At 41.3% G+C, this 21,053-nt stretch overlaps 4 protein-coding genes across 11 annotated transcripts in view; 2 read left to right on the top strand and 2 right to left on the bottom strand.

Annotated features, from left to right (window-relative positions):
- Positions 1-1,009, bottom strand: part of herc2 (HECT and RLD domain containing E3 ubiquitin protein ligase 2) — a 52,540-nt gene extending 51,531 nt beyond the window's left edge. For all 4 annotated transcript variants that reach the window (XM_085150036.1, XM_085150039.1, XM_085150037.1 and 1 more), the window contains exon 1: positions 887-1,009. The gene's annotated coding sequence lies outside the window, so the exon portion shown is untranslated. The remainder of the gene's footprint in view (positions 1-886) is intronic.
- Positions 1,010-1,106: 97 nt separating this feature from the next.
- nipa1 (NIPA magnesium transporter 1) lies at positions 1,107-7,362 on the top strand. Its single transcript, XM_085150047.1, has 5 exons — positions 1,107-1,406; positions 1,484-1,531; positions 1,608-1,698; positions 3,358-3,515; positions 3,803-7,362. Exons 1-5 carry the CDS (start codon positions 1,217-1,219, stop codon positions 4,303-4,305), a joined length of 990 nt encoding a protein of 329 aa, XP_085006173.1. The 5' UTR covers positions 1,107-1,216; the 3' UTR covers positions 4,306-7,362.
- A 1,214-nt stretch (positions 7,363-8,576) lies between these two features.
- On the top strand, positions 8,577-16,324 carry nipa2 (NIPA magnesium transporter 2). 3 transcript variants are annotated; one of them, XM_085150044.1, is made up of 6 exons: positions 8,577-8,739; positions 9,365-9,598; positions 10,031-10,087; positions 11,158-11,248; positions 11,346-11,506; positions 12,780-16,324. In XM_085150044.1, exons 2-6 carry the CDS (start codon positions 9,460-9,462, stop codon positions 13,451-13,453), a joined length of 1,122 nt encoding a protein of 373 aa, XP_085006170.1. In that variant the 5' UTR covers positions 8,577-8,739; positions 9,365-9,459; the 3' UTR covers positions 13,454-16,324. The 3 variants fall into 3 exon arrangements, with proteins under 3 accessions (XP_085006170.1, XP_085006172.1, XP_085006169.1); XM_085150046.1 differs by lacking the exon at positions 8,577-8,739 and adding an exon at positions 8,749-9,024; XM_085150043.1 differs by lacking the exon at positions 8,577-8,739 and adding an exon at positions 9,041-9,279.
- The window catches only part of cyfip1 (cytoplasmic FMR1 interacting protein 1), a 37,772-nt gene continuing 30,594 nt past the window's right edge, over positions 13,876-21,053 (bottom strand). For 2 of the 3 annotated variants that reach the window (XM_085150040.1, XM_085150041.1), the window contains exons 26-31: positions 20,479-20,609; positions 20,281-20,353; positions 17,778-17,872; positions 17,134-17,372; positions 16,907-17,054; positions 13,876-14,481 (exon numbers count right to left, since the gene is read on the bottom strand). In XM_085150040.1, coding sequence (XP_085006166.1) covers positions 14,317-14,481; positions 16,907-17,054; positions 17,134-17,372; positions 17,778-17,872; positions 20,281-20,353; positions 20,479-20,609 — 851 coding nt within the window. In that variant the 3' untranslated portion in view covers positions 13,876-14,316. Of the gene's footprint in view, positions 14,482-16,906; positions 17,055-17,133; positions 17,373-17,455; positions 17,713-17,758; positions 17,873-20,280; positions 20,354-20,478; positions 20,610-21,053 lie in introns of those variants that run through there. The other variant, XM_085150042.1, reaches the window with a different exon arrangement.

Raw genomic sequence — 21,053 nt, 5'->3', positions numbered from 1 at the left:
ACATGTTTAATTATATTTATTTTGTGTTATTTTACCCTACTGGCCATGTTTGTCATGCAGCATTTATTCTACTTTATGTAAGCCCTGTTTTTAGGAGTGTAATTCAGTTTTGTTGGCTGTTTGACACAGAAAATAGTATACAGCAACGACTATACTAGTTTAGCGTTTTAATATCATGTTAATGTTACTTCGTTTTATATAAATATTCATCTGTGTGTGTAGAGTGACAGTAAGGAAAGCTCTCCATAGTCAGGTAATATGAAAAGGCGTGTAAACAAATGAGAAACTTGGACTCGAATATTCACTGACAGATGATGCATAAAAATGTGATTAGGCAGTAAGTGGGTTGAGCTTTAGCAGCTGGGTTTGAAAAACAACTTTACATAAGACAAGAAAGACTCTCATCCATAACAGGGGTAGTAATGATTATAACCTAATCAGAGCATAAATAAGGCGTTGAACGACGTTAAATAACATGAAGGCGATTATGATTTGGGGCCAGAAATGTTTCAGCTACATAAAACGCTGGGAGGAAAACAGCAGATCGCAGCATTGCATGCTAGCAAAAGCAGTGATAACCTTGATGTTTTGACGCTATTTCCCCACACATGATAACAAACAGCAGTCAGAGAACATCGCACACTGACACAGCATCACTGAGCTCATAAAGCTGTACCTAACGCTGGGCAGCGTTAGCTTGGCGCTAAAGCTAATCACTTAGCCTGCTAGCCAGCTAGCACTAGCCTGTGCTAAAGCAGCTCTCATGCAGGCGCTGATAAACGAGCTGCTGTGAGCTGACACCGAACCGAGCGACACGCAGCGGGTCATGGAGCTCAGTAACACAGACAGGAACATGTCAGTTTTCAGCAACAACGCTGTAAATTACCTGCGGTTTCTTCTCAATCTGCTCTCGTCCCCTCAGCTGCTCTGCTGCATTAACGAGACCTTCATTATGGGCTTGATTGACGTATCGCGAACTAGTGCACGAGACATGGAAACAAATTACGTAGTTTTAACTGCCTGCTTCAGTGCGATGCATGTGTATCACCACAGCGTACCCACGGGCGGGGTTTATTGCGCAAGAGGCGGCAATGTTGATTCCACTGATTCCAGTGCGGCCGCCCTGCGCGCACAGAGCGGTGTTATAAAATGAACGCTACTTTCAGACTTGAGGCGGGACATAGGAGAGGCTGCGCTGACCTGGGGTGAAGCTGAGATGTCCGCTGGGTGTCGCTGTGGCTCAAAGAAACGGGAAGTAAACAGAGCAGCAGTAATGGCCTCTGACTCAGGACTACCGGCAGTTTCTTCTCAAAATCTGGGAATAACAATAGCTATAATATCAAGTTTCGTTAATGGGTCGACATTTGTGCTGCAGAAAAAAGGGATACTACGTTCCCGCCACAGAGGTAAAGCACAGAAACAGTAAACGTGGCTGTTTGTGGAATAATAGACACTGACTGAAGTGTTGAATGTTCTCCAACAGGAAGGTCGTACCTCACAGATGTGGTGTGGTGGAGTGGGACACTGTGTAGTGAGTATCATATACAGACTTGGTGTGTTATTTAGAAAATTATATGTCTCACACACCTGTCTGTGAATCTCTGCAGTGATTACGGGTCAGGTTGGTAATTTCCTGGCATACAATGTGGCCCCTGCGGTGGTAGTTACTCCTCTGGGAGCCCTGGGAGTGCTGTTTGGGTGAGTTCAGTAGCTCGTCATTTGGTTGTTTGTTTCTTAAGTATTCAGCTCCACTTGGAATCTTTTTGGGCTAAACTACAAACATCATACAGAAGTTTTATTCAACTCCTCATGTGCATGAATATCATGGTCATTTTGAGCTATATATGTACAGCATACGTCTTTAATGTCTTTATAGGTCCAACTATACATCTACATAACCCCACTAATATTTTGTTTAATTCTATATAGTACCAAATCAACCACTCTTCTTGCTATATTTGGTAGAATTAATTTAAGCTGCTTTATTTCCTGGCATTGACCCTGCTTTTAAGTGTTATCCACTAATTTTCATTTAGGATTGTGGTTCCAAAAGCCTTTCCAAAGCATTATGTTATCCTGCTTTAGTAATTCCAAAAGCAGTTTTAAGTTTTAATGTGTGTTTGGAGCATTCACTTTTAACTATCGAATTTGGGGTTAAGATGAAGAATTTGGAGGTAGTCGGTCTTCATCATTAGTCAACCCACTTTTTGCAATCTACCAGTACCGTCGAGGCAAAGCAGCCTCAGAGCATGATACTACCACCACCATGCTTAACAGATCGTGTAGTGTTTTTAGGTTTGAAGGACTCACCTTTACTCCAAACATACCTTTTGTCATTTGTTAAAATAGATAAAAATGTTCTCGTCTGACCATAAAACTTTTGTCCAGGAAACATTTGACTTGTCCACCTGGGCATTTGCAATTTTAAATCAAGCTGTTGGAGGTTTTGATTTTGGAACAGGGGTTTCTATCTTGGTGGTTCCCTCTCAGTTCATGGCGATGTAAAATTTGCTTCACTGTGTACATCGATGCTGGTGTTACAACAGGATCCAGCTTATGGCATGCTTGAGCCTTGATGGTTCCTTGGTTGTTCCCCAATAATACTTACCAATTTCCTCTCATCCAAGGGAGACAGTTTTGGTCTTCGTTCAGACTTTAGCAAAGTGGTGATATATCTGAGTAACTTGTATCTACGGTTGTTTGAATTGATGATTCTGCAGTTGCTTAGAAATGGATTCAAGTGACCTTTTCAACTTGCGTAAAACTACAATTTTTATTCTTAGATCTTCACTGAGTTCCTTGGATTTGTTCTGAGTATTGGTCAGTCTATTGAGTGTTGTCAAACAAATCCTTTTTAATGCTGGCAAACAGCAACAACAAAAGTCAATCATGACCACTAACAAGAAGTTAACAGTCCTTGGCCTTGTCAACTTTGTAAAACCTGCAGCATCACTTATTAAACAATTTAAGTGAGTGTGTATGTTTATTTGTGTTTAAACTGTTGGTAGTATTAGTGAATGGTTTAAATGATACTGCTGCATCATTTAAACCAGGGGTGGGTGAACTCCAGGCCTCAAGGGCCGGTGTCCTGCAGGTTTTAGATGTGTCCTTCATCCAACACAGTTGATCTAAATGGCTTAATTACCTCCTCAACATGTCTTGAAGTTCTCCAGAGGCCTGGTAATGAACTAATCATTTGATTCAGTTGTACTGACCCAGGGTGAGATCTAAAACCTGCAGGACACCAGCCCTTGAGGCCTGGAGTTCCCCACACCTGATTTAATCTCTACAAGAGATGAAACTGTTTAAACACTTTCTTTTCTTGAACTTTTGACAGTGTGTGTTTGGGTGCTGCAGGGCTGTGTTGGCCTCCTGGATCTTGAAAGAGCATTTAAGCATCCTGGGGAAGCTCGGCTGTGTTTTATGCTGCTGCGGCTCTGTGGTGCTCATCATTCACGCCCCGACAGCAGAGGCAACTTCAAGGCTCGAGTTGGAGGAGAGGCTCCTCGACCCAGGTAACGCGGAGGGGCTCTTTATTTGCTGTTACCTTCACACAGATTATGCACTTAATCAGTCATTGTGTTTTATACCAACATTATATATGTATATGTATATGTGTATATACACTTCCTCATCTGACTGATCTGTTGTGTCCAAAAGCTTTTCAGTAGGCCATTAAATACCAATATACACTCCTTTACTTTGCAGACAGTAAAAAGGACTATAGTGTGTATTACAACTTCTCTACACCTGCTCCAATTTGTGCTCCTAAAATAACTTCGTTTCTCTTGTTGTCCTGCAGTGTTTGTCACGTACGCCCTTGTGGTGGTCCTGCTGCTGATCATTCTCATCGTGTGGGTCGCTCCGGCTCGTGGCACATCAAACATCATGGTGTACGTTGCCATATGTTCCTTGCTGGGAAGCTTCACAGTGCCAAGCAGCAAAGGCCTCGGCTTGGCGGTTCCGGACGCATTCGGCGAGGGCCCGTCAAGCAGCAGGGCTCGGACGCTCTTCCTGGGCTTGCTGGGCACGCTGACTGTCAGTATCCTCACACAGTTCTTCTTCATCAACAAGGCGCTGGAGTGTTTCAGCTCCAACATATTTGAAGCGATTTACTATGTGACGTTCACGTCCACTGTGATTTTAGCTTCTGGTCTTCTCTTTAAGGAGTGGACCGCGCTGACTATAACAGACAGCCTGGCCATACTGTGTGCTTTAACCACGGTGTGCGTCGGTGTTGTTTTACTGCACATTTCCCAGGAGGCGCTGATTACGTGGAAGAAAAAAGAAGAAAAGTCAGACTGATTCAGATGCCTTTTAATCCTTTACATCGCGTCTGCGCCAAACTTGAGTTCCTGAGACTTTTTTCTACCTCCAGTTTGAATGACCAAAACAACATAAGATATATAATTAGTTTATTTGATCTTAAATATGTTTGAAGTAACACTAGATATGATGTTAACGCTTTCATCTCGTTAACCCTCAATCAGCCGAATTATCTTATGACACCTTTTATTTTAAAGATTATCTTTTTAATGTTTCTCTCTGTGTTTCTAATGCCTTTATCTACGACTGGGTGAACTTTAACAAACTCTAAATCAACGTCTGGTTTGGGGATATGGAGTTCAAAGATTTTGTGCAGAAACATTAAAAATCAGGGGCCCTCTTTCTCCTCTCCATGTGTTGTCCACTGTAAAATATCACAGTTTAATGAAAAGAAGCATAAAATTTCAATCATATCAAAGCCTGCGATGTTAAAAACCACTTTCCATTCTCCTCATCGCACCAGTGGTCCAAATCCTGTTTTTGTTTATTGTTTCTTTTGTTTTTTAAAATGGGGGAAAAAAAAAAAGAAAAGTTGGAGGACGTGTAGACTGATAGAACATTTTCCTGCTTGAAAAACTCTAAAGAGCACTGGAGTCATAAATGAGGCATTTCATTACAAGCTTAAATGTGGTCTGAAGACCGACAGTTAATTTGTCACTGTTATGTAAATAACTGTGCTTCCTTTCCTCCAGAGCCCATCAGGCTTTTACAGGCTGTCTCAGTTCTTAGAATCACCTCCGTGAGTTCAGGCCGCCTGTAAATTATTGAAGGTAACTCCATAAGCTGCCTCTTCAGCTGTGTGGAGGACGACTGAGTATTCTGTGCAAAGGAGAATTTTGTAACATATTCCTTCTCTTCTGTGGCCACTCGCTGTTTACATGAATACATTAAAACTTGAATAAATTAATTAATGTTCTACTTTCATGCCTGGTTATTTATATGAGTCATTCCCCCTGGGATTACTAACGCACAGACTCAGAGCAAACATACCAGCATGTGAACATCATCAGAAGCTCTTCACAGAAGAACAAACGCACAAGCACACTTAAGATGCGCCTCCATCAGTGTCAAACCCTTAATTTATATCCATTTTAAAGGCAACTGACTATAACTCATAATCCTTTAAAAGGGAGATTGATTAATACTTTTAAATCACACAAGATAAGCTAAATTCTACTGAAATAGCTTAGAGATTAGCTTTTCATTGTCTTCTGTTATTTAGAGGGAAGGAGGCTCCAGTCCAAATATCTCACATGATGTACAGCACCAGTCAAAAGTTTGGACACACCTGAGGAGCTTGGATGTTCCTCTGGGACAATTTGAAAACTGAGGCACATAATGAATCTCTCTGACTATCACACCAGTGAACACAAAGTCTGGGTGTTAAATTCTTCATAAATGTGAAGGGTTTTTTTGAAAATATTGATTGATACTGATACTGATCAGTCTTTAAAGGGGCATTTATGGTTTAGTTCTGCTCTCACTATCACTGATTTATTTTAAAAAAATTATATATTTATAGGAAAGGACTAATATACACTGATTTGGTAGAAGGCACAATTTCCTGGTTCCTGGTGTAGAAAGCTCAGTTTATTGGAGGTCACTGAAGACGTCAGCAGATGTTTCCTGGCTGTGACTTTGTTGTTATCATAAACTATTAAGACTAGATCATGAAAAACGATAAACATGACGAGCACCTCCACACTTATGACTGTCTACTAATCTTCCCTTTTAACTTAAACGGGCCAATAAACTTGTTTACTTTGATTATAATGTCTGAATACAATTGAATGAATATTACATTCATGCTTGAGTTTGTAAGCTGTGCTATAATGCGGCTCAAACATGAAATTTTGAAATTCTGTCTCATAATCTGAAGATTTCAGGAGACGGTCTGAATAGTTTGCATAGACGATCAACTGAGTTGGATATTATTTTAGTTAGTCAAACATAACAAATATAAACTACATATTTGAATAAATGAATAAGTTCCTTCCGTCTTTTTAAACTGTAGTGACACTTTCTCATTTACTGTTAACTAGAGACTGACCCAGCATGGTCAATTATGACTCCGCTCATATTTATGGTTCCCTGTTCTGCAGTGAACCATGGTGCTCAGATTTCCTGCTGTAGAAACCTCAGATCTGAGTCTTTTTGCACAAACTCTTTGAAATTTTCCACATTTCGTAACCAGATTTTTGAATCTGAAGCAGCCAAATAACAAAGGATAAAAAGCACCCTGAGTGTGAGGACTTTAGTGCAATCAAATTATTCAGTTTATCTCAAGTTTGGTGCTCAAATCAGACCAGCATACTGTCTATCTATAATTCACTCAAACATCGAGTTAAAAAAAACTGTTTAAAAATGTTTAAAATTAAAAATTATATGATTTTGTTTAAATTTTTATACCCAAATTCAAGCCAGCACAATAGACTCCTCGGAGAAGTCAGAAATGATCCGAGCATAGGATTCAACCACTAAAACTAATTTTTCTGATCAGGAATGCAAGCAAATAACTGGAATTTGGCATCCTTAAAAATGTTTTATTAGGTGTTTTCTTATTTGTTGTAAAAGAACACTTTTTAAAATTAATGAAGAAAAAAATATTTTTAGTGTTACAATATTATTATTAAACAGCCTGCGTATACTGGTGGATTTTACTTATTAGAAAAACATAAAAGTGATTTCGGTAACTACCAATACTGTTCATTTATGCCAGCTGTGGCATAAACCTTACCCAGGCTGGTGGTTTAATGAACATTGTTAAGCACTGAACTGCAAGTTTTTATGTCTTTATTTCAAAGACAAACATTTGCATGCTTTTTAAAACCGCTTAATTAATTAATAACATTAAAACATCTATAATGTCTGCCACAGATAAGGATATATAGGTATGAGAAACAAAAACAGGAAAATTACACCAAAATGTTTTGAAGTGAGACCTGTCTGATTAGAAACCAGATTTGCAATAAAATTTATTATTTAGGAAGTATAATTTGTTATTTTTTATTTGGGATTTTCATTTCATTTTGACTTTTTATTTTTAAATTCAGTTTGGTTTCAGTTATTTTCCAGAGTGCTTTTTTTTTTTTGCTTCAGTTTAGTTTTTAATTGCTTGAAAATCTTTTGTTTTAGTCTTTCTAATTATGATTTATTAAGCAATGACTGTTTTCTACAGTCATTGCTATGAAGGGCATAGAGAGGCATGCCCTTTTGAATAGAGGTGGGAATCACCATACATCCCTCGATACGATATTATCACAATACTTAACGCATGATATGATATTGCAATATGATATTATTGCAATTTTTAAAAATATTTTGCAATATTCAGATTCTGTACATAAAGGTAAACTTTATCAATATTCATTTTATCTAATATCAAAGTCTCACACTCAGTCTTTCTCTCATTTCAGTCAGTTTTATTGTTGACAAACTGAACGGTTTGTATTATAGTCTAGTCCACTTAACTGAATGCAACCATCTGGTACAATTATAGCTATTCTGAACTATGCAATTTATGAAAACTATGCAGCCCATTCAGCAACTGAAGAATTTGAAAGTAAATTAAAACAAAATATAATTTTACATTAAATAAAAAAGTTTTAAACTTAATTAAAATAAAACATGTTTATTGCTGCCAAAAAAAAAAGTTAAACACATTTGGACAGTGAAGGAATGTCAGGATTCTTGCTCAGAAAAAGGAGCTGATCAACATGCTCTGAAGTCAGAGCATGTTCCAGTTCAAAAACGTTTTTTGTAACAAAATATCGATTTCTGCTGTCCCTGTATCGATACATTATTAGCAAACAAAATATCACAATACTACACAGTATCGATTTTTTCCCCCACCCCTACTTTTGAAAGCAGCTGACTGACAGTCTCAAAAACATTACCCTCAATACCAAGTGTAATAAAACTGTGATAAAACGAATAAATGCTAAATCATAAGGATATCTATATTATTATTTTATTTTTAGTGCGTTTGAAATCTATCTATCTATCTATTACATTTAGTTTTAGCAGTTTAGTTTTACTTAACTATCATAACCTTAGTAACCACTGATTTTCTTTTTTAATAATAAAGCGCTGCCAGGTTTCCCTGGTAGACCTGATGATGGAGATGGAGTTTCCAGTACGCCTGCGGTTCCGGGTCCAGGTGGTTCCGATGTTGCGTCCCGCCTGCGGTGCTGGGTCCCGCCGGCGGAGGGCACACCGCCCCGGCCGCGTGTCCTGTGCGAGGCGGAAGGAGCGGCGCGCAGTGCGGCAGCAGCGTCTGGAGGCTCGGCGTGTGCGCGCTGGTTGAACGCGGAGGGAGCAGTAGGTGATGCGCAGCCACGGAGCCGGAAATCAGACTGTTCATCAGCGAGAACCTTCTTGTGTGTGTGGAGGGGAGCAGCCCGCGGTGAGCAGGTAATAATCCGAGCTCTGTGCTCGTTAAAGGCGGCGCAAAGAGACTCTCAATGGCTTCATTCACTCTGCGTTAGCCAACCAGTCAGCCAGCTAGCCTCCGCGCTAATGAAGCTAATGCGGCTAGCGGCGTATAGCAGCATTTACGCGCTTTCTTTATTTCTGCCGGTGAGTTAAAGCACAGATTAGTGTCCACACAGGAAAGACTCAGTTAAACACCAAAGCAGCCCCTAAAAAAAGAGACCGCCTGAGGCTAACTCGACCTTAAGCCTCACCTATCGCGGCCAGGTGAGCCTTCCTTTCGTTTCACTTCCTGAATTCTTGAGTACTGGAGTTAGGTGATTTACATAGCAGGTGACTGAGTTGCACAATGCTTTTGAATGTATGTCAGTACAACACCCAGAAACCCTTCAGGTTTTACCGAGAGTCACTCGGATGTGCGTGAATGGGAGCAGACTGTAGGTAGGAAGGACAGCAGGTAGATGGATTCCTCCAACTCCTCAGGTGATGCTTTTCCAGGGTGTAGAGTGCACTGTGGTCATGGTAGGTTCCTGCTGGAGTGCTGACGTTAAACACTGGTCTTTATGGGTCTCTCACTCCAGCCTGTGGTCTGTTCTTCTGCTGTCAGGTGTTTGGGTTGGACAGAACTGCACCTTACTGGGTCAGCACCTGCACTGTCAGCTGGTAAATGTGACAGACCGCATCAACACATCCAGCCTCACTATGGCTCAAGACAGGGGCAAATATGACTTCTACATTGGCTTGGCGCTGGCCGTCAGCTCCAGCATCTTCATCGGAGGCAGTTTTATCCTGAAGAAGAAAGGACTTCTGAGGTTGGCGAGGAAGGGGTCCACACGGGCAGGTAGGGGGGCTTTTTTCTGAGCATCGATACAGGTCACCCCAAACCTTGAGGGGACCCACACTTCAGTCTTCTTTTTCTGTTTGTTTGCTTGTCTGTTACCCCCTGTCTGTCTGTTCCCATCTCACAGGCACTCCCTGTGAGGGATGTTTCCACACATGCTTATCCATTGTGATATTTCAGGCTTGTCAGGTTCTCCTCACCTGTGCAGGGTGTGTTTAAGTGTGTGTCTGCATGTTGTTTGTGTGCATGAGTCATGAACACTCTTAAATCTTAGCAATCATTAACTCCAGCGCTCTGCTCGACCTTCAGTTCACATCCATCACCTGACCTGCAGTCAAAGCGAGCAGTTGCATAATTCAGGTTTTTCTTACATGCAAGTGACATTGAAATGAGGAATCACGTGGAAATGAAAACTTTTCTTTTGCTTTTCAGGGCAGGGAGGTCATGCGTATCTGAAAGAGTGGCTGTGGTGGGCAGGTTTACTATCAAGTAAGTGATAACGCTGTGGCTCAAAATGAAATGAGATCATTCAGATGCAGGTGTGGCAGACATTCTCCAGAGTTGGTGCATAACATATTTGCATATGTTGAGGTCACATGTGGTTTCAGGAGCCGGTATTTGTCTTTGTGGATGCACCACCTGGGCTCATGCTGATTGCTGATGTTGTTTGAAGGAGACCTGCTGCTGTTGTTATTTTGTCACATTCAGGACTTCTTTTGCATCTCCTTCACTTTTGTTATCATTACATAAAAGCTCAGAATTGGTCTTTGGCAGAGTGAACTGAAGAAAACCTGCCCAGATTTCTTCTTTCTTGCTTATTTAATACTTTTCTTTTGAATTCAAATTCAAATTCAAGGAAGAACACAGTTTTTTAATATTAGATATTTATAAGTTCTCCAAGGACTGATTAACCATGTTAAGTAATCACGATCTCAGTCTTACACTTGATTTCAAAGCAAACCTTGTTTTTTCTCTGTCTTGTCATCCTTTTCCAGTGGTGGATGTTCATATTAAACATGTCCAAAGTTTCTAATGATGAGCTTAGTGTATTTACAATAATCCTTCAAAGCTCAGACTGCTCCAAACACTGAGTTTATCACAGATTTGTTTCCTACTCTGGGATCAAAAAGTATCCTTAAAGGGGCTGAAACGGCTTATTTCAGGCAGTCGATGAAGTCTGACTACACAAGTGAGATAAATTAGGATTATTTTGAACTGTGAATCATGCAGGGCTACTCTAGGAGAGTCCAAAAATAAAAACAAGGACCTGGGAATGAACGAAAGTGTTTGGTAATAACAAATGAGCTAAATGTAATCTCATTGTTGAATCAGATGGTATATTGGTGCATGTATTTCATTATTACAGATGTAATAATCCAGCTTCATCTCGCTAGCTTTAAGATATTTTGTCACTGTCCCATTGTCAAACCCTTTCTTTCTCTACTACCTCTGTTGCGAAATGCCCTAAACCTCAGATAGTATCACAGTGTTTTCATGTCTCTGTCACAGGACAGTTCTACTTTCCTTCATGTGTGGAAATAACTGTTAACCTTTTGCAGTGGGGGCTGGGGAAGCGGCCAACTTCGCCGCGTACGCCTTTGCTCCTGCGACGCTAGTCACACCGCTGGGAGCCCTGAGCGTGCTCGTCAGGTACTGATGAGTGCATGTGTCTCATCCACCTCGATGTTTTGATTGTGTAAGAGTGTGTGTGACCTGAAATGATTTTTTATTTATTTTTTTGTCGCAGCGCCGTGCTGTCATCATACTTCCTGACGGAACGGTTAAACCTGCACGGGAAGCTTGGCTGTCTGCTCAGCATCCTGGGCTCCACCACCATGGTCATCCACGCGCCGAAGGAAGAGGAGATCAGCAGCCTCGAGGAGATGGCGGCCAAGCTGGTTGACCCAGGTACAGAAAAAAATTCTTCTCTGTAGATCGTGTCTACAGATATTTCCTCCAAATATTCATCTTTGCTGCACAAAACATGATCATGCCTTACATACAAAAGGTCTCAGGTTCGATTCCTGAAGGCAGCACAAACCCAGCTTCAGGGGATCACAAGCCACTATACTCCCAACACCGGTCCCGGCCGCTAACACAGATCTGCAGATTTTCACTGATACAATACAATGTGCAAAAAAAAAAGGCAAGTTGATCTTTCAGGAAACTTGTTATCCTATTTTGCATCATTCTTCGGTTTCACTGAGGAAACCGGCTCCAGGCAATCAGGTGGAAGAAATGTTCAGTTTCTTTGTTTACCAGCAGCAGGTTTCAGTAAACCACACCCTCTGAACAACTAAAGCGTGTATTTTTTACTTTTGTGAAAGCGCATTCAGCAGATGCTATATTTGGGATATTTTCATTTCCACCAGACAGGAAATGGAAGCTGGAATTTACCTGCGATAACTCAGGAATTGTTTGAGTCACTTTCTGTTGTTGTAACACAAAGTTCACATCTGAAGCAAAAAAGTATTTAGTATCCACTGTTAGTTTTATTGTTAGCTTTACTCTTTCTGATTATTTGAATGTGGAGAATATTTGGTCAGGAACAAGATCCAATCTTTATAATGCAAATCTAACACTTCCTGACTTAAGAGTCATGTGAGAATAACATGTCATGGAAAAACTTTAAAATAACTAAAACAATAATGTAATCTCTTTATTTCAGCTGGTTAAGATGTCTCTTTCTGTGAGTAGTTTTAGTTATCGAATACTCTCATATGAACAAATGTGTTAATATGCGAAATATGAGGGAAATAAATCGGTTTCTGTGGTTTTGAAAAGCTAAACTGTGTCATTCTGCTTCAGTTGATTAGTTTTAGCTCAAAGCTGATGTGAAAAAAACCTCACAAAACAGACTCCTGCTCTCTGAAAGTAAAAAAAAAAAAGAAAAAAGGAGAGATTTGATTGATTGATATACCTTTATTAGTCCCACAAGGGGAAATTGTGTGTCACACGTTAAAGTTTGAAGGGCTACATTAATTTTAACTGTTAAACGTTAAGTTTGTGACAGAGTGGCAACCTGGCCTAGGTGTACACATTATGGCAGCTGGGATTAACCCCAGCAACCCGGAATTAGATAAGATTGGATTTATTGAAGTGAAGAATGCTGAGAATAGTGATGGTTTGCAGATGCTTATTTTCTTGAAATGCTCCCCGTCCCACCTCTTTTCTTTCTCAGGGTTCCTTGTCTTTGCCACCCTCGTCATCATCGTTGCACTCATCTTCATATTTGTTGTGGGTCCCCGCCACGGCCAGACCAACATCCTAGTCTACATCACCATCTGCTCGGTAATCGGAGCACTCTCTGTGTCCTGTGTGAAAGGACTGGGCATCGCCATCAAGGAAGCGATCGCCGGGACGAGCGTGGTGAAAAACCCGCTGGCGTGGATCCTGCTTCTGGGTCTAGTGGGCTGTGTGAGCACGCAGATCAACTACCTGAACAAAGCACTGGACATTTTCAACACCTCCCTGGTAACGCCAATCTACTACGTGTTCTTCACCACGTCCGTGCTCACCTGCTCCGCCATCCTCTTCAAAGAGTGGGAGCACATGGGAGCGGACGATGTCATCGGCACACTCAGTGGCTTCCTCACAATCATCGTGGGCATCTTCCTGCTCCACGCCTTTAAAGACGTTAGCGTGAGCCTGGCCACGCTCGCGGTGTCCATGCGGAAGGAAGAACGAGCGTTTCCCACAGCCAACGGCATAGCATCTCACACCGCCTACGAACTGCTGGACGAGAAGTCGACCGGAGAGTTGGAGGAGCGAGACTTGGAGGAGCGAGACATGGCTTCGCATTTCGATAGCGTCTCCAGAAGGAATGGCACGATGACGTCCTTGCTGGATCACTAAGGACCTCTCTATTCCAGAAGACTCGGCCGCGGCTCTGATGTAGACGTGGAGCGCGAGAATGAGACAATCAGCGATCCGGGGCGTGAACAGACCAGTGGATTGTAGTTAATGTTTTAATTTGCCTTACTTTTCTTGGAATATGGCTCATATTCATCTCTAGTTAAACTTAATTTCATTCCTGTGTAGCGCTGTAAATAAGTTTTATAAAAAGGTTTTATGGACATGCACCTTCATGCACTGACTTCCTTTCTATGAATCAGATGAAGTTTTAATATATATATAAATATATATATATACTTTGAAGTCCTGCTGACAATGACTACATTTGAGTTGTCGTCATACTTGAAGGTAACGGCAGTTAATGTTGGGAGGTCTGAACTTTTTCTTTGCAGTTTTTACATTAAAAGCTCGACACAAACCAACATTTGTTACATATTTATTGAATTAAATGATTAAAACATAAGGCACAGTGAATAAATGCTGAACATGAGCATGAGCTCTGTTACTTCAGTTCCACTTAAAATGTTTAGCATGCAAGTTGAACAGTGTAGAAAATATAAATTTACCATCACCCACACTTAAAATAGATTAATGCTCACCCTCAAACATCCGCCACCGCAAACCCTTAAATACGTCAGATTAAAAACTACTTCCTCTCTCTGATCTACTTCTGTCTGCAAGTATAAAACAAAGAATATCCAAAAAGGGGAAATATTCTTTTCTGATAAGGCACAAATGAATACAAAAAAGAAAAAGTGGCCCAACTTCTGACACGTGATGGTCCTCAGACCCAAAGGGTGATATTCGTGGTGATGCGGACAGTGTTTGAAACTTCACGCTGGTCCACAGTGTCGATGGCCGCCTCAGCTGCTGGCGAGCGACTGGTGTATCGGAGGCTGGAAGCATCGCACGTGCTCGACCGGCATGTTCTCGCCGTCGCCAGACTTCATGTACTTGTTCAGGATGGCGAAGATCTCGTTGTTGAGGACTTGGAATCTGCGGATTCTGTCCACCATCTTCTTTAGAGGCTGAAAGGGGAAACAAACACGGGAATGAGCTCAGAACAGGTCCCACTTAATCACATTGCTGCTTTTATGTCAGATCCTATTTCACTGGTGAACGTTTATTTTAAACGTGGCCACCGTTTCTAATAGCACATAAAGCCAACAGCTCAGACTGTGCTAAACGCTCAGTGTTACACAGTTTTTCCAACTCTCCATTCTGAGGTCACAGAGAGAGCAGGGTGTATTTATAGTAGGTCAGCCCTGAAGTTGACGACAATAATTCCCAACAGGATTTTTCTTAACCCCCCCCTATGGGCTTTTGGATCGTCACAGGAAACAGTTTGTGATACGTTTTAGCCAGATAACTTTTCTCTGCAGTTTCTCAAGAGTATTTGCATCAGTTGCATAAAAAAAAACAACTGAACTTCAGACATAAACATTGCAGTCGTGGTGGCCATCAATGCCTCTGAGCTTGTGCATTTGGTGGGTTGGAGTTTGCCTGACATCTTCTGCAGTCTCATTTAGTGGCTTGTTGTAGAACATGAGGATGTTCTGAATGAGCAACTTCAAAGCAAGGAAAAAATGCCAACTCTTTCTTGGGCTTTAGGATTTATTTCTGTGGAACTACATGTAGTTCCCGCAGACGTGGGGAAGCCCCGCCGACCTGCTGTTTAAACCTTCTGTTTATCTGGGACAGCCAATTAGAAAAAGCCCCCATAAAGGGGGAGGAGCTATAAGAGCCTGTTTGATATTTGCTGTTTCCAAATGATCCAAATGGCAGTGGAAGAACAGAAAATTGTTTGCAATTGTGTATAAAACAGCTTATTATGAACTTTAACAGTGTTTCAGTTAAATCTGTGGATCCAGCTGGGAGATGTGAGCTGAGCACCAAGAAAACGGGACAGTTAGCCAGGCTCATTTCAAGGTTAAATCCAGCTCCCGGCAGTTCTAAAACGAACTCATCTGCTTAATCCACACAAACGCTGAAGAGTGTAACATCGCGGAGGGTTACCTGCAGCGACTATCTGACGACTTCAGAACCTCATTCTGTGTTTTCATGTGCAGCCACGCTGATTAGCTTTTTCCCCCCCATGTACTTAGTGAAACCTGTGGGTTTGGTTCTCAGTGACCTACTTATCTGCCCATGAATGCATCACAATGTTGCTGGGTCAGTGTTGTCAACGCACAATACTCAACAAAGAGTTCATCAACAATCACGGAAAACAAAACAACGGAAATTCCTGAGAGGCAGGTAAGCTCCTAGCAAACAGAACCATCACGCCCATTTCTCTTTCATCGTGCTACACTTCACTCATTCAGTGGGTCACGCTGAAGCCTTTTGTGCTCTTTGCTACATTCTGAGGGGATACATTCAGTAACAGATTTCAAAATAAATTATTCAAGTTTTTTTTTTTTTGACAGAAATCCGAGTTCTGATTTCAATTTCCCTGCGCTGCCTCAACAAGGACCAGAGTGCTGCAAAACTGAGGAAAATGAACATCTGAAGCCGCTCCTGTGATCGCCGACACGCTTGTGCTCATGAAGCAGAAGGACGGACATCTGCAGCTGCACGCTGAGCTGTATTTAGCTTTCTGTTAGCAGTGAAATTAATAATTCATAATTTTGGACTCAAAGCAGAAACACAGCATTAGAAAACAAACAAAAAAAAAACAGTTCAGTGTGGTTTGCTCTCAGTAATGTACAAAGTTATTTTAACTGTTGTAATCTTACACCTGAGACTGATCTTGTTTAGTGACTTTAAACGCTGCGACGTTATTGGCTGCTACACGACAAACAGAGGTGGAGGATCTGAAACTCACCAAGCTCATCTTTCATACTTCATTACCAGTTCTTACTGTGTTTTTTTTACAAAGGATTTATAGAAAAGTATCACTTATTTACAGAGGTTAAAAAAGGAATATAGCTTTTTAAATCTGAGTCTCATATGATCTGGTGTGACTGAAGCCAGATTACATCATTATCAACACCCTAAAGGCTACAAAATGACAACAAACAGAAGTCATGTGAACCTAAACTCACCTTGATAAATTCCATACGGGTCATAATCTTTATTAACTTTTCACGTCACGTCACGCAGGGCGCCATCAGCAGATTTTATTATCTAATGTTCAGAGTTCAGCTGTGCGTTGAACAGCCTGTTGTTGAGGTTTCATATCATATCAGCAGGTTATGGCATGAAGCAGAAAAGTCAATCACATTTTCTTGATGTGTGTCAAAAATAATAATTAAAAATGGATAAAAAAATCTAACTGAATTGCAGGTCTTTAGTTCTATTCTTTGTACATTTGCTATTTGAGATGGTGTGCTCATTATTTTGGATGCAGTAACTGGTGGAGATGCTCGGGGACGTCAGGTGAGGGATGATGTGTTAAATTGGCACCTTATATATGCTGTATTTAACAGCCGTGCTCATGTCTTTCAAACTCACCACGCTCTTGATGATCTCATCCTTCCCGTCGTGCTTCTGCACCTTGAGGAGGTGGTAGCTGAAGTCGAGGATGTCAAAGCGTCTCTGCTGTCCCAGCAGGGCGATGATCATGCAGCCCGCCCAGTGGAGGCCGTCTCCAAAGCACTGCCTGGGGGACAGGAAGAGGGTGTGTTAGTAAATATTAGGTGAGAGGAAGAGTGTGCGTGTTTGTGTTCTGCCACACTCACTCCACTGTGAACTCGTGGGCTCCCACAGGAATGCAGTACACAAACTGCATGGCGCTCCAGAGGCGGTGGAACTCCACACACTCGTCCACGTGCATCACGCCGTTGCTGGGCAACGGCCCACGCCACACAGGGTCCTCCAGGAAGCCTCGCACACGTGTGAGGATAACCTCAAACATGGACAGACCGCAACACAGACGCTCTTTGGTCAATAGGTCGCCCTCACGAGCGATGGCTATTTGCTGAAAGAGAAGTAAAAGCATTAAAAAGATCGTCTACCGGTCAGCATCCTCCATAAGTGTCACATGACACAGGAGCAACTGTAGCTTATCTCTGTCTTAATGGTGTGTTCAGAGTGAAACAAAATAAGTTGGTTTATTGCCTGATGTCATCCTCAGGATAAAGTCCACACGCTGAAACACATTTATATGGCAGGAAATTTGTTCATGAAGTCCTCCTGGAGAATTTATTTAAGTTCTGAAGATATTTTAACTCCAGCTCTCAGCTGTACTGAGAAGAAAGTAGTTTCCTCATTGGTTGTTAGAGACAAACATCTGCTGGTTTTGAATTGGCCCTGAAACACTCCAGCATTTGTATTTACATAACTAACCCGAGGCAAAGTGAACACACCATCCGACGGCTCTTACCTGTGGTGTGCCGAGGCGTTCTATCAGGGGAACCATATGCAGCGCTGTGTATTTGGCCTCCAAGCGCTTCATCTTGGCGTCGAGGCGCTCCCCCTCTACACAGACAGACAAAGAAAGGAATGAAGTTCAGGATTGTCAACCAGTGGAAATTTGTGCTTCAGAAAGAGGTTTTTTTAAAAAAAAATAATAAAAATAAATAAATAACAGCTTAAAAGAAATAGAAAGACTAAGAAAGGAAAAAAGTGAAAATGTTCCAGAAACGCAGTCCGACACACAGTTGTTACTTATATAACAACAAAAAAAAAATTAAATAAAACAAAAGCTTCTCACAATCAGCTGTTTTTTTTCTACCTTAACTTTTGTAAATTTAATGAAGTCTGCCAGAATTTGACCTTCATATTAAGATTTATTCCAGATTAACAGGCCCTTGAAATACACAGGGTGTGTAACTGAGCTTTATGACACCAGCAAGAAAGGAAAAAAAAGAAGAAAAAGTGTGATCAACATCAAGTGGAAAGTAAATGCACAAACCGCACCTTCGTGCATGGGCTTACTCATACTGAACATTTACAATAAAACATTAATGGAAAAATATTATCACACAGATGGAATCAAAGGCTAGAAGATGAGCTTTTTATGAGCAACCACCGATGATTCATCAGAAACAGATCAAACATCCAGGGTACCCTGTGGCCATTTTTGCTCCTCTACGTCACAGACGTTAAACTGCTACAGCTTATTCAAAAAAAAGTCGGATTTTGTCATCGATTTTGACACTTCGAGTTGGGTATAAAATTTATTTGGTTGCAGTTCATGTAAACAGAGAGTAAATGTGTTTTTCAGCTCTTAAAATTTCTTCTGGATATCTTCTGTATTTCTGAATTATGAGGGTTTAAAAAGATGTTGGAAAAAGAAAATTAAAAATGTGCCAAATTTCTATTAAGCCCCCATGCAAGTCTGGAAATATTCACAGAATGAAGGTAAAATTTTGCTCGCCTGGAATAAGCTAAAGTTATTGTAAACATCAAAAGAAAAAAAAAATTGAGATGAGAGGCACAGATCGAGTTTGTTATTAATAGAAAATCAAATGCACACATGATGGCTACAGCATCCAGTTTAGGTTTATAAAATTTAAAATTTATGGGATTTTAATATTTAAAAACAATCATAAAAATTAGCAATATTTTCAGCCAGAACAAGATGCAACCTCTACAATGTTCTGCAACCCATGAAAACATATCAGTAAACCACGGTATGGCACGCTGGTGTCTCTGACACACACACGCACACACACCTGCTGCAGATAATGCTGCGCTGGAATAACTGACTCTCTGTAATCCCGGCTGAAAACCGTACCCAACAAAAGCACTCTTGACTCCCGCTGAACTAATGTTTGCTAGAACACAGCGCCCAGCTGTTTTCAAAATTGTTAAGCCTTTCCTAAAACAATACTTTAATGATGGAAAACAACTGAGTGCTGCATCTCAGCATCTCACCCTTGAGCGAGGGGAAAAACCGAGGAGGAAATTTACACGGAAAGGTTTCGTTTTTTCAGCTGGTTAATGAGTCTCATTGTTAGTCAACTTTGGAACCAAAAGATGAGATCATGAATACACGCAGCTGAAATGAGCCTCTATTTAAACAAACTTGTTTTTGGTTAGAGGGGAAAAAAAAGGTGGGGGTTCATACAAATAAAATGAGCCTTATCCAGAACAAGCTCAGTGCAGCTGCTCCTTCATGTCAAAGCAGACAGACATCCCTCGATCCAAAAGGTAGAAGACCCAAAAAGAAGCACAAGGGATCATAAATCTCATGTGGATCCTCCCGGACGATTTGAAAAATGAGGCAAATCTGGATAAATGTCTTTATCCTGCTGCCAGAACGATCTGAGCGGAGCGATAACAGCAGAGCATGGATGGACAGACGGATAAAAGGGTCAATGTGATGAAGTCTTTGTGACCCTTTTTAGATTACTTAAGCAGGATGCAATGAGCTTAAGGTCGCAGGAAGGGAAATTAAAGAGTTGATTTCAGGTTATGGTTAAATCGCTGGGAGTCACTCTGGCACCACCAGAATCCGCCTTTTATTCAACAGCGAGCAGAGATTTTAGACGCTTGAATCATTGTTTTGGACCAGATGGAGCACGGAGACCTTTTATAGATTACACTGTATGAACTGCGCAGAGCAAAGAGCACTAATTTATCAATAGGAACCCATCTGCCTGTTGAGTGTGCCTAGAAATTTGTCCATAAAGTTATGAACAAAATCATGACAAAGGGCATTCCCAGCCAAGTCCAACCCTCACCAGGAACAACTGTGACTTGTGCAGGGACTACAAAATATTACACATTCTTACTTTGATTATTAAATTTAAGCCGTTTATTCAAGTGGACGTTTTAGAGATCTAGGATGTTAATACATGCGTCTGAACTGGAAAGGTTTTTGGGTCCCTCCTGCTGTTTTGACTGTGCAAATAAAAGTGACTTTTTCTCTCTGTATTTACCTTTGACATGGACTCTGGGAAGAATGTTCTGGAAAGGTGCAGCATGCAGCAAATCACAAACTTCTTCCTGTGACTGGAGGGAAAACAGCAAAACTTTAGAACAGGAGGCGACTGCATGAGGAAAAAAAAAAAAAAATGAAAACATCTGCGGAGCATCTTAAAGTCGCCAAAGGCTCCCGATGACCCCGCGACCCGTACCAGGCTCTGCTCACTCAGCAGACAGAACAGGATGGCGTTGCCCACCTCCCTCAGGTTCTGGAAACACACAGTCTTGAGCTCAGCGTACTCAACGATGTCCTTCAGCTGGTGGTGGAAGAACTCCAGGATACCTGAATGGAATTACACTGCAGTTATCACATATCTGCTACAGATAACAACACTCAAAAGTAGATTACAGCAGGTATGCAGCGCTCCCTGATAAGCACATGAAGGACAGGTTTTGTGGGCTCATGTTTGTTCTGTTGCTGCTCCCTCAGTGGAGTAAAGAAAGTCAAGATAAAGGTCTCTGTACTGAAACGTGTCCATCGCAACTCTTTGATTACTTTTTTTGTGCTTCCTCTTCCTGGTGAACGTCAATGATACTTCATTTCCTATTAAGGAAAACCTTTACGCCAATCAGTGTTTTGCCTACATGTCAAACTAGGTGCTTTTGGATTATTGCTGGATACACAAAATCTTTCACTGTGCAAAGCCAAACACACAACAGCAGCACCATGAGTTCTGCACAACTGCGTTCACGTAGATGTGACGCAAATCTTTTGACTGAACAAGGT

The sequence above is a fragment of the Neolamprologus multifasciatus genome, chromosome 23 (genome assembly GCF_963576455.1).
Source record: "Neolamprologus multifasciatus chromosome 23, fNeoMul1.2, whole genome shotgun sequence".
NCBI lineage: Eukaryota > Metazoa > Chordata > Actinopteri > Cichliformes > Cichlidae > Neolamprologus > Neolamprologus multifasciatus.
This window is presented reverse-complemented; position numbering and strand designations above follow the sequence as displayed.